General features: G+C 35.5%; 1 protein-coding gene across 2 annotated transcripts in view; it reads right to left on the minus strand.

Moving 5' to 3' along the window:
• Mcm3 (minichromosome maintenance 3) overlaps positions 1–17,579 on the minus strand; it is a 180,250-nt gene that overhangs the window by 84,457 nt on the left and 78,214 nt on the right. For both annotated transcript variants that reach the window (XM_090385070.1, XM_090385069.1), the window contains exons 9-11: positions 13,994–14,148; positions 8,724–8,932; positions 8,042–8,131 (exon numbers count right to left, since the gene is read on the minus strand). In XM_090385070.1, coding sequence (XP_090241196.1) covers positions 8,042–8,131; positions 8,724–8,932; positions 13,994–14,148 — 454 coding nt within the window. The remainder of the gene's footprint in view (positions 1–8,041; positions 8,132–8,723; positions 8,933–13,993; positions 14,149–17,579) is intronic.

Consider the following 17,579-nt stretch of genomic DNA (forward strand, 5'->3'; position numbering starts at 1 on the left):
TTTTATGACTAACTTTTATTTGCTACTATTTCTATAAGCATGGCACAGTCAAAACAATACTTGGATGGCCAGTCACTGTGCTGATAAGAATGTGTTACATTTAATTTAAAAAAAAAAAAAAAAAATCTCGTTTATTAATGAAATTCGTTAATTGTCTTAGAAATGAATCTATCTTCTAAATTTAACGATTCCCCTTTCAAGATCGGGCCCAAATGCAGCTGCATTGGAATAGTGACGCCACTGAACAAAATCATTGGTTTTTCTGAAGTTTGGCTTTCAGTTAGCTCTTCGTACACTCAAAACCCCTTGAGAAAATAGAGAAGAAGCGAAACACCTCCTGCGTTATTTTTCTTTAATTTTGAATTTTTGGTTAAGGGAAGGCATATGCCCCTCCTCTGTTCCCCTTGAATACGCCCCTGTCCCTAACCTCTCGTGGCACACCCAGTAATCTTTCTGCAGCACACTGGTTGAGAAGCTCTGTAATATAGGTTACAGTTAATACTTTGGCTCCCGGGCACCCTTTTGGACCCAAGGCCCTGGTACGACGTACTCCCTGCATCCCCCTCTCATAAGCTCTGCTTGCAACATTTATTGTTTGTTTGTTTGTTATTTGGTTTTTAGGAGCATTAGCAACTAAGGCCATACTGCTCCGGGAATATGCGGTGGTCACTCCCTTGACCTTTCCACATCCTCCGTATTTGGTGGTGACAGGCTCGAACCCCAGTCTAATCAAGAAGTGTGTGCTACACACTGTTGCTCCTTCCCACCTGGCTACGGAGGTGGCCTGCTTGCAACATTTACATCTGTTAGAATAGTGCATGACTGGCTACTTCTTTGCTGGTGCTTCATACAACTTTACAACTTTTAAAATATTTACACCATTTGAACACTGCTGATCTTCTGAAAGCATTACTTTTGAATCACCTGATGTCTCCTTACCTGTTTTCCTCCAATTTAACATAAAATTCGATTGTGATTCTCTGCTGAACAATAACAAAATCTTCTGCTTTGGCTACCATAATAATTATTACTTTGCAAAACAATTCATTGCATAACAATAAAACAAGACACCATGGAGTGCACACACCATATGGCATTCCAACTAAAGAACAATAATTGTAATACACTGTACTGTTATTGCTGTTGGTTTTTAGGAGCATCAGCAACACAGACCAAATTGCTCCATTGTGTATTATGTCTGTAAAAATGTATTCAGAGTGTTGCCAGTCGATGTATTTAATGTTTTAAATGTTTACTGTTAACTAATATAAATCTCTAAATTCAAAATTACCTATTTTCTGTTTATTATTGCAAGCCTTCTCTGAGAGTGAGTATCTCTGACTCACTCTCAGAGGAGTACCCTTTTTCCTATATTACTTCACCTTGGATGTACAGTATATTATGCTCTTCAACACTTATATTAGATTTTAATTTGATAAACTCTTTATCAAATTCAGAATTTTTTCAGATCTAGACAATCTGAAAAACTTAAGCATAATTACTGAAGGGGAGGGAATATTCTAATAGTACTGCAACAATTGTGTATAATTCATTGTAATGAGGTAACAAAACAACATATGGTGACAGACTCTACTAGAGTTATCATGAAATAAAACATCTGTTTATCTCATGGCACAACGTTTAATGAATCAGTACTGTAGTAGGCAGTTGTGTTCGATAGCGATATTACTAAACTTATTTTTCAATGGTACTGGGAACAATATTTTGTATGTTTTAAGACAAAGATGTGCAATATAATTTTTGATAATGTTTGAAAAAGCAGTCCAGAGAAATTAGAAGTGCTACAGAAAGCCTGTGGCCCAGAAACCATGAACAGAGCAACAATATTCAGGTGGTGGAAACAATCTGAAGGCGGAAAAACAAAACTGTGGTTTTGATAATGTTTCATCAAAAAAAAACTGACTGGTAAATGAATGCAAAAGTTTATTTTTACAGAATTTGTTTGTTAATTTAAATTCATCATTGAAAAGAACTCACTACACTCTGCCATCCATGAATTTCATTTCTCCATCATCTAGAACTCTTGATACTATTTCCACAACTCTGATTATGTGAGCTACAGAGATTGGCAAACAGGAACCCTATAGAGGGGACCTGATTGAGGTTTATAAGATTCTGAGAGGAATTAGTAAAATAAATGGTGGCAAAATTTTCACTATTATAAAGAATTCCAGAACTAGGGGGGGCCATAAATTCAAATTACAAGGAAAAAGTTTAGACTAGAGTGTAGGAAGTTTTCTTTTAGCCAGTGAGTTGTCAATTGCCTTCAACTACCTGCAGAGGCAACCTGTTCCGGTTGCCTCTGCAGGTAGTTGAAACTGATTTGAAGAAATTTAATGATCAACTGAATAGTTGATCCTTGAATTTCTTCAAACTTCCTCTCCTCATGTAGGTAACTACACGAGAAGAGGAAGTTTGAAGAGAGAGGAAGTGCATAATTTGTATTTTCTTATCTATTTTTTCTTTTTTTTTGGCTGATGCAGCAAAAGCATGTCTTCCTTACATTATATGGCTAATACTAATACTAATATCCTGTATAGATAAAGAAATGGCTGATAACCTCACTTTATAGAACACACATAGAAGCTCACAAACACAGTTTTTCTTTCCTGTCACTTTTTTTTTTCTCTCTCACTCTCCTTCCCTTTCATCTATCTTTATCCAACATGGGATATTCCTATGCAGGACAATTTTTTTTTTTTTAAACAATGCACACACTGGCCTTACCTTGACAGAATCTAAAAACCGAACAGAGCAATGAGGTGGAGATAAACTTTTGTTCTAGGAGCTGCCCATACAAAAACCCAAAAAAACCCCAAAAAAACTCACAGTATAAGGCAATTGTAAGACCACATTTGGAATACCAAGTCCAAGTATGGAGATTGAACTTCTTGAAAGGGTTCAAAGATGGGCAATTTGCATGGTGAAATCATGCAAAAGGGTGACCATACAAGGAAAAACTTTGATTATGTAGGCTACGGAGCTTTGCAACCAGGCACCTTATGGGGGGGGGGGGTTTAAAATGCTCTGAGAAGGGTTTAATGAAGGCAGAATTTCCAGTTATAAACAAAACTAGATTGTAGAACTAAATTGTAGTTTGGCCAGCAAGTTGTTGATTAATTACTGGACAAATCAACACAGGTTAAGTATCCATTCGACCTGTGAAGAAATTCACAGGTCAACTGGATACTTACCTGTGTGAGGAGGGAAGCGCATAATTTGTATTTTCTTATCTACTTTTACTTTCTTTTCCTTTTTTTTTTTACTAGTGTAGTAAAAGCCTGTGTCTTCCTTGCACTATATGGCTAATAATAATACTCACTATGATATACAAGGTGTGGCAATAAAGTTTCTGGACTAGTGGTGTTGTTGTAGTTATGTTCGATGAGTTTAAAAATAAACAGAAGTGGTACGTTGTAGTTCAAACTTCTTCCAACAGATAGTGGCACAGAGATTGTCCAGTAAGCTGAGAGGTTGCAATAACAACCAGTTTCGTTAATGAAATATTAATGCAACTAACAAAATGGAGCAATTAACGAATATCAAATTTTGCTTTAAACTGTCAAAATATGCAACAAAAACTTATGAAATGTTAAAATCTTTATGGTGATGTACCAGTGTGTTGAATGGTATAAGCGGTTCCAAGGTGGACTCGAGGATGTTTGTGATGACCCAAGAAGTGGGCATCCATCAACCTTTTGAAATGAGGAGAGCTGCAAAAGTTTGGAAAATTGTAGCAAGAGATTGTCATTTGACCCTCAGAATGATGGCTGATGAGTTCGATGTGAATAAGGAGACAATTCACCAAATTTTACATGAAGATTAGGAAAAAGGTCTGTGCTGCACACATGAACAGAAAAAAAAAAGTGTCATCATGAGAAGACCTCATCCAGACTTGTCAACAAAATCCTAATTTCCTTGACTGTTACTGTCACTGGTGTAACATTTTCACAGGACCCAGAGACAAAGCATCAGAGCATGCAGTGTACTTCAAAATCATTACCAAGGCCAAAAAAGTTTCATTTACAGAAGTCCAGTATCAAGATGATACTGATCATGTTTTTCAATATACAGGATATGATCCACAAGGAATTTGTACTTGAAGGGGGGAAGGGAGAGTCAGTGCTGCGTTCTACATACAGGTGCTTTGAAGGCTACTGAAGTGCATTTCCTAGTTGAGGTTACAATTTCAAAAGGAAGGCTGCGGACAACTCTACCTATTCCACACTTGGTGTGAAGACATTTCTGATGAAACATGGTATTGTGCAAATCAACCATCCACTCTACTCTTCCAATCTAGCGCCAGAAGTCTTTTTCCTCTTTCTCAAGGTGAAAACTGCCCTCAAAGGAAAGAGATTTCAGGATGTTGAGGACAAAAGGAAAAACTTAACTGCTGAACTGAACATCATCTCTTTGCATGCCTTCACCTGACTCTTTTCAGAAATTTTGATTACTTTGTATGATTACTTTGAATAAAAATAAAACCATTTTTGAGATCCTTCACTTTGCATTCTTTTTATTGACCAGTCCAGGAACTTTATTGCCATACCTTGTATGCTTAGCAATAACCAGAGGGTGGCCAACCATTTCTTGCAATGTATTAGATATGCTGAAAGTGCATTACCTAAGGGCATATCCATAAGCTACCAGAATCAGTCCCTTCCCACCAACTACTGATTTGCACCAAAATTTTTTTAATTACTTTTTTAAATAAAGCAATTTCACTAGCATACAAGTTAGTGCAATTGCATCATTTCTGTATGTAGCCAACTACTTAAGTAGTTATAAATTGGCATCAAGTATATCTCATATTGTGAATACCTTCACGAGTTGCCATGATATTGCACTACCTCGAGTAAGTAACGCTTCACCACAAAAGACTATTGTTACTTATTCTCAGCAGATATCATCACCCATTTGGCACCATTTCGGAGCTTATTGGCTCCTCATCAATGGGTGGGTAGGTACCCTGGTGTTGCAATGATGACAACCCAGTTGTGAAGTACAACCCCACAATATGAGAGATGCTTGATGCCTTATAACTACTTAAGTAGTTATCTACATACAGAAATGATGTAATTGCCCTAACTTGTTTGCTGGTCAACTCCCTCCATAACCTGAGGCTCTAGCCCTAAACTATACTGTAATTCAAATTACTCCACACCATTAGGCATCTCTCATATTGTTGAGTTATACTTCGCAACTGGGTTGTCATCATTGCAACACTAGGGTACCTGCCCACCCTCTGATGAGGAGCCAATAAGCTTCGAAACGGTGCCGTATGGGTGATAGTATCTGCTGAGAATAAGTAACAATAGTCTTGTGAATAACTAACAATAGTGGTGTTGGGAAAAGAATAAAAGGAAACAAATGAATTTGACAGAATGTGATAGAGAGATTTTAAACCAGAGAAGATCAAAAAGAGTAGATTCCAAATTACTAAGTCTCTGACAGGGAATATCAGAATGGACATATGCACAAGTACCACCTTTGAAGCAAAAGGAATCACACAGTGAATAATTTGGACAACTAAGATGAGCAGTGGTTAAATCAATCAATAACTGATATTCTGTCAGAAAATGTACATGGGATTTGGAAGACCGTAGGTAGAAATAGACTTCATTGAGATTAGAACTGAATCCATGTATATTTGTGAAATGAACAAGGAAGTGTTTGGGAGGTTTAGATCTTTTCACAGATAAGTTTGCTCTATTAGTTTGACAATTCATGGTGTATTCAGTAGTAAAGGTGAGGGCAGAACATGTTGTATGATGAAATGAAATTTTTGGTATGGCGCATACATGGCAAGATATGGGTCTGGCCCAAAATCCGGACGGCCAGAATCCTGAGTGTCTACTATATTGTAAATATATATGAATATAATTCTATATATTTATTAGTTTTTTAGTAAGTAAAAATTTATCTTATTAGATTAATTTTGTTGAAAGAATATAAAAAATAAAAATTTTAACGACAAATACCTCTCTCAATTTGAAGATCATGTTTTCTGTTACAGAAACAGTTTTAAAATACAATCAGCAAATAAAAACAACTTAATTAATTTTACATTATATTGCAATTAACTGGTAATTTTTCAAGTCAAATTTTGGTATTTGTATAGGGCAGTTGAGCAATAATTATAGGTATAGCATTGAAATCTAAAGATAAAAAAACTTGAAATAAGATTACTTTCAGAATATGGAAATTTAGAGTAATGTATTTTGGCAGCAGCTGCGTAACATTTGTCATAAATATCATTAGCACAACTAAAACTAATTGTACAGGTATTTGTTATTAGCTGTACTTGCACAAATTTCTTTGAGAAGTACAATAGGCATGACCATGGGCATCGGCAGGATATTTTGAAAGTGATAACAGGAAAAAATATTCCATTTTCTTATTATTGCAATAATAATAATAAGAAAATGGGATTTCTTGTTAAAGATTCTGCAGTGGGAGAGGAAAGAATTCTTCTCTTTACAACAAAAGTAAATATTCAACACCTATCATTTGCTCAATATTGGATTATGAATTGTACATTTAAAACCATGCCCACAATTTTTTTTTTTTTTATCAATTATATACAATACATGCACCCGCTGGTAATGAAAACTATCAAATTCTTCCCTTAGTTTGTGTTGATGATGAATAAGAGTGAAGAACATTATAAGCGTTTGTTTCAAGATATGATTGACATTGCCCAAGAAAATGAAATTGAATTGAGGCCACAGGCCAGATTAACTGATCTGGAATTAGCTGCAATAAATTCTTCCAAAAGAGTCCCCTAATGTGTCTAATATGGTCGTTCAGTTGTGTCTAATGTGTTCAGAGTAAAATTCAAGAAAATGGACTAGCAGCTCAGTACGGCACCAATGAAGAATTTAGTTTGCTGCTTTGATATTTGTGTGCCTTGGCATTTATTCCTTCTGGTGAGATACCACAAGCATTTAATGTTCTGAAGCCACATTTACCTAGGGAAGCTAGTGATGTGATAAAGTGGTTTGAAGACAATTATATATATGGAAGAATTAGACGGTATGTGCATAATGGTACAGTAATTCGCACTCCACTATTATTTCCATCAACATTATGGTCCGTATAAGATTCCATTCAACTGGGAATTCCATGCACCCAAAACAGTGTTGAGGCTTGGCATAGAAGATGGGAGTGTATAGTTGGACAAACACATATTGGCATATATATGTTCATCGAGGAAATATATATATAAAGTGCGTGCTGTTTATTCAGTAATATGGCATAAAATATTAACATTATCATATACTGTTTGCATAACTGCAATGTACATGTTCCATGTGTTCAAAAAAAATTAATGTTTTCAGCGGCTGTTTTGATTACATGAAAAACATTTTTTATCGCAATTTCTGAGATATGGACTCTAACTTTGTTTTATACAATCAGTTGTTGAGATTTTGGTTGTCAGGATTTTGGGTGGCACTAGTAAGATATACCTCCTTGACATAACGATAATACTCCCTCCATACACGCTTCTTGGACTCCCTCCAGTCATTATCTGTCAAAGTAGGGCAGCAAGATTATACACTAGCTGATCCGGAAGCCTCCTAGAGAGTTACCAATAGGTTTGGTCCAGTGTACTAACTAGCGGTCAGGCTATGAACACTGTTTTAGAGCCCTACCCTTGAAGTGTAAGAAAGATTGAATCTCGCCACGATGTCCATCATAAACTCAAAACCGACATCAATCATACTGCATGATGGAACCGATGGGGGAGAATTTACCAGAGCTTTGCTCTAGAGACTAAACATGGGTTCCACCACTTCAACACATAAGCAAACTGGTGGTAGTCATCTACCACCACTGGCTGATGGGATTCATCTAACACCTAGTAAGGTGGTAAGTTTGCTATACTGTTGGTTACGTTTACTATAACAGACATTGTTTTTATTGTATTTAGAAAATAGAAAACAGAAGAGAGATAAATGTATATAATATTGGAATTTCAAATTGTTAGTTATTTTTTATTTCACTTATAACAGCTCACCTTATCTAGCATAATAAATAATAAATCAAATCTAGATAATAAGGAATCTTGCAGGCCAATGTTTTCCATAGGAGTTCGATACTGGTCATACTAAAAAAAAAAAAAAAAACATTAGTAACAGGAATGATTTCTTTCACTCACACATCTATAAAAGGTATTTGTTTCTTCTTCTTCTTAAGTGGTTTCCAATTATTTTATATGCCTGGTTAATCAGTATGCACTACATAAAGGTAACTTTAGGAGGTTTTTGCTCTGTAGATTATATACTATGGTCTAGCCTGGCTTTTTTTTTTTTGTTTTTTTTAACAAGCCCTTTCTGTAGAAAATTGATTAAAAAGGCATGATGGTATAATGTACATAGAGATTACTGGTTAAAAAATATATTAAAATACTAGCAGCAAAAAGAAAATTACAGACATTGCTTTTATTGTGAACACAGGGTTTAAAGCATTCCTTTTAAATTTTTATTCACAGGAACTTAAAGTAAGTAAATAGCCAAAATAGTTTCAAAATTATATAATGAATATTATTACAAGAATTTAAATAGATATTGTAACAACTTTAATCCATATGAACAATGCCAAAGAAATGGTTTCCATGTGTTTCTAGTGTGTAGTTATTGACAATATCAATTTCATTTATCCTACATTTTAATTTAAAACTTTCAAAGAAAAAAACACACCTTTCCATACACTGGATTAGCCGCTGCCAAAACACTGCAACGTGCATTCAATTTTGCATGTATTCCAGCTTTAGCAATGGTCACTCTTCCTTGCTCCATAACCTCATGAATGGCTGTCCTATCAATGTCAGACATTTTGTCAAATTCATCAATACACACAACTCCTCGATCAGCTAGGACCATAGCTCCAGCTTCTAATCGCCTGTCACCTAAGAAATATAACAACATTTCAGCTGGTAAAAATCCAAGCTCCACAAAAGTTCAATAAACAGGAATTTTTTTCCCCTTCAAATCATCAGCAAACTTTGAATATTTGAAGGAAAAATGAGATAGAAAAATGTGAGCTTCTTCCCCTGTACAGTCAGTCCTCGTATAACGTGTTTGCACTACACGAATTCGGTCATACACGATTTATAAATAGGGGAACGATATCTTATATAACACGAACTGAATTTGCTTATGCACGATTCGCCTTTGTGTTCACAAGAAATGGCAGTCGAACGCAGAATCACCCCAACCGAATGCAACACGATAGGAATGAAGAGAAGATTCTGAAAATGTATTTATGTTTTTTATATCAGTGAAGGGGAAACACATTTCACCATAATAACGTAAAAACCAACACAATTCCAGCAATCGGTATAATCGCAAATGCAATTAGATCGAGTTTACTACCAGTTTATAACAGATTCCACTAGCAGGAACGCAACTGGAAATTGTTTTTATTGTTTTATGGTAGTGACCTCCAGAAATGTGCTTTAGTAAAATGTGAGGTGTTAATAGTGTATCTCTGCCTTTACGGTGTTGTTTATTCAGCTGCTACACGCGCGCAGCTTTGTTTATGTGTATCAAGCGTGCCTCCTCGTTTTGTAATTGTGTTTATTCTCTAAAAATGAGTAAAATACTTAAAAGGTGTGAAAAAGAAGTGTCCTGGTGAAGACACTGAAAATTCAGAGAGAAAAAGAAAAGCAATATCGATAAACAGGCAGACTGGATCAAAAATTCTTACCCGTGAAAATTTATAGTGGCCTCATACTATGGTTTATGGCCAAAATCACACCAGCCTCCAGCCCACCGGGATTTTCCCGGTACGGCTTATGGCCAGTCTGCCTCTGTCGATAGAGAAAAAATATGAAATTGTGAAACGCTTTAAGTGAAATGAAAGACCATGTGATATTGCACGTGCTACAGACCTATGTGAGACAACGCTGAGAATTACAAAGAATGCAGAGAAAATAAAAACAACTTTCATAGCAGAAACAACTCAAAGTGTAATTAAAATCCATTAGATTAAGACACAAAGAATTGGAAGAGATGGAACGGCTGTCATCTGTTTGGATAGAAAATGAAACAAAAAACAAGTTTTTTTACGATAGAAGCAAAAGCATTAGCAATATTTCATTACGTAATAGTCGTAATAAAATACGTAAGTATTTTATTACAATTATTTATTGTGTTTGGTAATGTTTTGGTTACAAATGTGTGTTCAATCTTGGGTAGTCGGCACCAAACCCTATTTTTCCCATAGGACCTGTTGTTTATATTGCACGAGGGTTTCTAGGAACACAACTATCGTGCTATACGAGGACTGACTGTACTATCATTAAGAACAATTACAAATAGGAAAGATACCAGTAGTGTCCCTGAGAAACTCCACTTGCTACACCAAAGAATATCCAATTATGACTACCATCTGTCTTATATCTTTTAGACAGTCCCTCCCTCTAAAAAAATCATCATACCGGTAAAACCAATATCTTCCTGAAAGGCAGGCTAAATCTGTCAGCCTTTTAGAAAATTTTGAAGGCAAGCTATATAAAATAAAGTTTTCTTTTATTAAGCATCTTAATAAATTTTTAATAATTTTTATATAGTATTTTATCTAAAGCACCAGTATTAACTTTTGTCACTGCTTAAATAAATGGCAAAGATAATGCTGGAATCATCTGAAAAATTTTGAATGAAAAAGTTTGTACATTAGTAACATTTAAATATATATATATATTTTTTTCTTACTTTGAATTGTATGCTCAACATTATCTTGAAATAATTGTCAAAAATCAAATCAGAATTAGAAAAAAAAAAAAAGCCCATTACCATTACTTTTTTTTTTATTTTTACAATATTTATTTGGAAAATTAAATGCACAGGGCATAATCCTTATGGGTTTTGATAATTAACTATATAGTATCAGTGTAAATACACCATAGTTAACCCATATATTTGAACTACGTATGTAGCGTAGAGGGCATCGTTTTAATTGTATCTCATAATGTGGTTGCCTTCACAACGAGATAGCTACTATTGCATTACTTCAAATAAATAACGCTTCTCTAGTAGAGAAGACTACTGTTATTTATTTTCAGCGGTACCACCACCCAGACGATCGTTTCAAAGCTGTGCGGCTTCATCATCAGTGGGCGGGCAAGTACCCAGGTAATACAACAAGCCATCACAGTTGCGAAGTTATATCCACATTATGAGAGATGCCAAAAGGGTGTGGTGGTAATGTATTTGGAAAATTAAATGCACAGGGCATAATCCTTATGGATTTTGATAATTAACTATATAGTATCGGTGTAAATACACCATAGTTAACCCATATATTTGAACTACATATGTAGCGTAGAGGGCATCGTTTTAATTGTATCTCATAATGTGGTTGCCTTCACAACGAGATAGCTGCTATTGCATTACTATTTAGTTTCTAATATAGTTAATAATATAGTTAATATAGTATATAGTTAATTATCAAAACCCGTAAGGATTATGCCCTGTGCATTTAATTTTCCAAATACATTACCACCACACCCTTTTGGCATCTCTCATAATGTGGATATAACTTCGCAACTGTGATGGCTTGTTTTATTACCTGGGTACCTGCCCACCCACTGATGATAGACCAAGAGTCTTGAAACGGTCGCCAGGGAAGCTGGATAATCACGGAGTTTCCGAGAATAGGTAACAACAGTCTTCTCTACTGGAGAAGCGTTGCCTATTGGAGGAATTTATGAGTTTTTGAGTGGTGTGAGTTGACGGAGTTACTGTCCCTTTCATTCTTCTGCATCGTTTCGCTTCCTCTTCCGCTCCTACTATAACTTTCCCTCTACTTTTTGCTTTTCTAAGTCTAATAGGGACAAGTGGATAATCGAGTAGATATTCACATACATACAAACAGCTTCGAAACGATCGTCTGGGTGGTGGTACCGCTGAAAATAAATAACAGTAGTCTTCTCTACTAGAGAAGCGTTATTTATTTGAAGTAATGCAATAGTAGCTATCTCGTTGTGAAGGCAACCACATTATGAGATACAATTAAAACGATGCCTCTACGCTACATACGTAGTTCAAATATATGGGTTAACTATGGTTGTTGTTGTTGTTTGGTTTTTAGGAGCATTAGCAACTAAGGCCATATTGCTCCGGGAATATGCGGTGGTCATTCCATGACCTTTCCGCATCCTCCGTATTTGGTGGTGACGGGCTCGAACCCCGGTCTAATCAAGAAGCGTGTGCTATGCACTGCTGCTCCTTCCCACCTGGCTACGGAGGCGCCTCTGTTAACTATGGTGTATTTACACCGATACTATATAGTTAATGATATTTATGTACCATTTAATTCAATTTTATCAACTTCTAATTGAAATTAACTGTGCTTTAATGTGTAATGAAATATAACATATTAACAACAAACATTATAATATTAGGGATAACCAAGACATATTATCCCATTTAAGTCTATTTTGCACAGCTAATGTATTAATATGCAAAAATGTAGTCCTCGCAGGTTATGACTGCTACACAATTGACCTGATTCTGAGTTTGAATCCCAGCAAGTGAGGAGGAACTTTTATTAATATTTCACAATGTGTGGCTGAGTTTATTAATCAGTCTTGTTCCATGGCTTTATCTCCTATTAACTTGGATTCTTCATTTGGCAAACAGGCAAACCAACCAAGAAATATGTGCTATTGCACACACAACACGCTGACACCTCACAGCCTAAATTTCTCTAGCAATGAACAGGCATGCACAAAAACCATAAAAACATACCGAAGTTAGTCTTTACTTGAAAAACTGATTTTTTCATAGAAAGGAGATCATAAGAAATGCATAAAAAAGTACTGCCCAGTGCTTGTTAAAGAACCATAATAGCACCTTTACTGGTGTTGAGACTAAAAAAAAAAATGAATTTTCAGCCTCGCCTTCTCTGGTAAACTATAACCTGTACTGTGGATGTTTAATATCCATTAATCCTTGAATGACAGATGTCCAGAATAATCAAATGGCATTGATATATATTCTACAGAACTTTAGTCAAATCAGAAAAGAGAAAGCTGTTTGGTTCTCTACATCAGATCAGCCAGATTATGCTCTGGCACTACAATTAGGCAATCTACATATCTAAAAAATTTCACATTCCAAGACAAGTTTTACAGACAGATCTACAGGCTGGATAGTTTGCATAGTGGTTTTGAACCACTATGCAAACTTGATAGCCTATATAAAACTACCAATAACAGATTCAAATGCCGAGAACAAATTAGCACTGTATAGATGCCCTACATAAGACTTTAATACATATACAAAACTAGTAAGAACTGGTTTCATGAACTTTATTACTGTTAAATAGTCTAACAGTTATAATATAAATCTACTATTTCAATTGGTAATTATGAGCTTCAGAAATAAAAGCAGTCATAAAATATTTTAAAATAAGATCTAAATGAAGACAGTCCAAAAAATTAAAAACTGACTAACCTCTAGTGTAGTGTTTCCCATTAGTATTACTAGGATCCTTTATCAATATACTATTATTTAAATGTTAATTCTAGACCCAAACAGAAGAAACAAAAGAATGAATATTCCCATTTTACATAAAATTTTATGGCAGAAATTAGAATTTCCTTAATAACAATTACACACTTCATTATAAAAGGTGATTAACTAAGATCACGACTTATGAACAAATTACATTTAGTTTGGGAAAATGTTTCAAACCTTTGTAGTCAAACTGATAAACTCTGCTTACAATCTAATTTCATCAGAACGTGGACCGACATGCCAACAATACAATAAATAAAGCTGAAAGGCAGAACAATCATATAATGGCTTCCTCTTTGAGGACGCTATATGATTGTTCTATATGACTATATTATTCAAATTACAACTGCATTTTCTAATAATAATTAATGAATATCAAAATACATCTCTGATATGTATAAACAGACTATATTGTAAATTAATTAATTACAATCCAATATCTTAACCTGTTTCCTGGTCAGTAGTAACGGCAGCAGTAAGACCAACCCCTGAAGAGCCTCGACCTGTGGTTGGAATAGCTCGTGGAGCTGTGTGAAGGACATAACGGAGAAGCTGTGACTTTGCAACAGAAGGATCGCCAATAAGCAATACATTGATGTCACTGTATACATAACATGCATATTTAATTAATTCATTCTTAATATTTCATGTAAAAAAATAAAAAAAAAAATCTAAGTTAGTACAAAAATAAATGAGACAAAATCCAATGAAAAAAAGAAAATCACATTTTAGCACACAAATACTATTTTAATTAGTTGATTGATTAATTAATATTAGCATTAATAGAGGCACATGATGCAAGAAAGCAAGCTTATACACGATTAGCCCAAAAAAAAAAAAAAAACGCTTCCCATTTCACTGATCCATTCATTCCAAATGTTTGTCTAGTTCTTCCTTGAATTTATTTAAGCTATCAACTTCCATAAAAACAGATTCAAGTTTGTTCCAGCAATCAACTACCTGATGGCTAAAGGCAAACTTCCACAAATGTATTCTACAACTGAATCTATGTCCCATCAGGTTTGTAATCTGAGCAAAAGGAAGAATCCCATCATCAGCATTCAGCCTGTTCAATCCATTCAAGGCCTTATACACCTCAATCAGATCGTCTTGCAGGTGTCTAGTCTCCAGAGCTGCAATTTGCAGAATCTAAGCCTTTCTTCATAAGAGCACCCCTTTGTTCCCCTCGCCAGCCTTGTTGCCCTTCTCTGTACTCGTTCAGCAACTCTACACCTTTCCTAAAATGAGGCTTCCAGACCTGTACGTATATCAAGGTGTGGACTGACCATTGCCTTATACAAGGGTATGATGATCACCTTCTTCCTGCTTGCAAAATTCTGTATCTCATTGACAACACCCCATGACCTACTCTGGCAGCCTGTCTGCACTGCTCAGAAAACTTCATATCTGACTGCACAATTACCCCAGGTCTCTTTCATTTTCCACTACCGTGAGTAATGACATATAGTTGGTATATTTCTCTGAGGTTACTGCTATTCATATGCAGTACTTTGCATTTGTCAATGTTAAACTTCAGTTGCCACTTCTCAGCCCATTAACCCAAGTTTTCCAGTTCCTATTGCGGCAACATATTGTCATTACTGTTATTAACAACCCTGCCAACCTTTGTAACATCTGTAAACTTTAACATTAAGATTGATATACCTTCATCAATATCATTGATAAATATACAAAACAACAATGGGCCCAACACTGAACCCTGAGGGACAACACTAATAACATTAGTCCACATAAAGCAGTACTCACTAATTACCACTCTATCTTCTCCCATTCAACCCTCCTTTTATCCATTGCAGCAATTTGCCCTTAATGCCATACTGCTCCAATTCATACAGCAGTCTTCGATGTGCAACAGTATCAAAAGCTTTCCTGAAATCCAAGTATGATATCAAAATTCTTTTTTTGCATCCAGTTCCTTTGTGACCACATCATAGTATCCAATCAAATTGGTCAGACAAGACTTCCCCTTGGCAAACCCATGCTGTGTCTGAATTATTACTGCTGTCTTGACCAGATGATCCTGCAATGCTTCTTTAACGAGTGACTCCATTATTTTCCCTGGAACAAAAGTCAAACTAACGGGCCTGTAATTACTCATGTCACCCTTTGATCCCCCTTTGTGAATTGGAGACACATTTGCACATCTCCAGTCCGTGGGGACCTCCCCCGAGTACAAGGATACTCTCATAATTATGGCTAAGGATTTGCTTACTTCCTTTGCTGTCTCCTTTAATATAACTGGATAAATCCAATCTACCCCAGGTGCCTTTCTTATGTTTAAATTCAACAATTTCTCCTCCACTTTGCTCTCAGTTATTACAAAATCTTTAACTCCCTGTCAGAATTTGATAAACATCTGCCCCTCTCCTCCTTGAATAACTCCTCATGTGTGAATATAGATGCAAAATACTCTGTTAAAGTGTTAAAAAATGCTATCATTTTTTAACCCTTTCACCTGTTTCTTAGAAGCATTTATTCCTTAAAATGTCCTATACTTTTTTCCACGGTCTATACAATTAATCTGATGGAATGAACTAGTTTAACTTTAGGTTTCGTAACGGCAGTCGGTCGCTTCCCGGGGGAAGTTGTGGTTGAAGAAACGATACACCGCGTTTAGTGCCCAGAACAATTAAATGACGTCAGTCACCCCTCTCCTCGATGTAAAGGGCAGTCCAGTTCGCGTATGCTTAATTGCTCACAAGCGAAAAGAGCAGATTGTGACTTTGACAGAAGAGCATGAGAAATCAGAACATAATCCCTTACGAAATCGAAACTAATAAACCCAATGACTAATAAAATTCCGTTCTTAAAAAGCATATTGATTTATGTTTGATGAGGCGATTTTAAAACAAAAGAAACTGCCTTACACAAACATGGTATTTCCTTTCTTCTCACAATATTTCATTTTTAGTGGTGACAATTCACAAAGTTGACAGTCCCCAAATGAAGTTCTTTGCCCAGCTTTATTGACCTGGTGATCTCAGAACAGGTCAGGGTAAATTAAGAGGGAAAAACCAGAGGTATTTATATGAAAAAGGGGAAAGAAAAGAGATCTTTTTCTTTGGACAGTCTTACGGTAGGTTGCGGGTTTTCGAGGTGGAAAAAGGAGAGTTCTTGCCAGTCGTAACGTAGATTTCGTGAGATTTGGTGTTGAAAAAGTTAGAGAGCGGATTCAAGAAGCAAAGTGAAAGATTAAGTCGGCAGAGAGAGAAAGAAAGAAGATAGCCAAAAGTCGTAATTATGGATCAGACGGTAGTACCGAGGAGCGCCAAGAAAGAAAGACATTTTGTTGGTAAGTGAGTTTTTCTTAAACAACATAACCTAATCACTTGAAGTTAATCATATTTTCCCACTGCCTTTAATTCACACGCACTAACCTCTCTTCTCATTAAAATCATTCAGACAAATGTATATCTATTTTTATAGTTAGAAGTTAACAGTAAGCACGAATTGTCCAATTAGTTGTTTTAATACTAATTGTAATTATTATGTTGACAGATGATTCTTATTCCATTAATGGAACAATTGTATGACATAACTGTCATCACAGAGTGTAAATTCATTAGCTGAAAAGCCACATGAAGAACATTACAAAACTGTAATACTGCTATCAGCAAGATACTGCTTGTATTCAGTTAAATTACCTAATAATCACATACTAATTAATCTAAACTATTTAATGGTTCTATTGTACTCTTTTGTATACTTATAAGTTTAATAAATCTTGTTTTGTTGATCATTTTGCCTTGTGACAATTCTTCTGACACATAATTTATATAATTATTGAGTAGTTTTTGAGTTGGAGTTATGCGGGCTCAAGGATCACCTTAAGGAGAACCTTTGAGTTAATCACAATGCGATCTTGATGCTGTGGGCTTACTCTTAATTAAGTCTGAGTGGGCTTGAGGGTGCAAGATTTTGTCTTTAGCATTAGCATTTAGCATTAGTAGAGGCATTTGATGCAAGAAAGCAAGCTTATGCAGCATCAGCCAAAAAAAAAAAATAAAAATA

This window comes from Mastigoproctus giganteus, chromosome 11 (assembly GCF_048544385.1).
Source record: "Mastigoproctus giganteus isolate SK-2022 chromosome 11, ASM4854438v1, whole genome shotgun sequence".
In the NCBI taxonomy this organism is placed as follows: Eukaryota; Metazoa; Arthropoda; class Arachnida; order Uropygi; family Thelyphonidae; genus Mastigoproctus; species Mastigoproctus giganteus.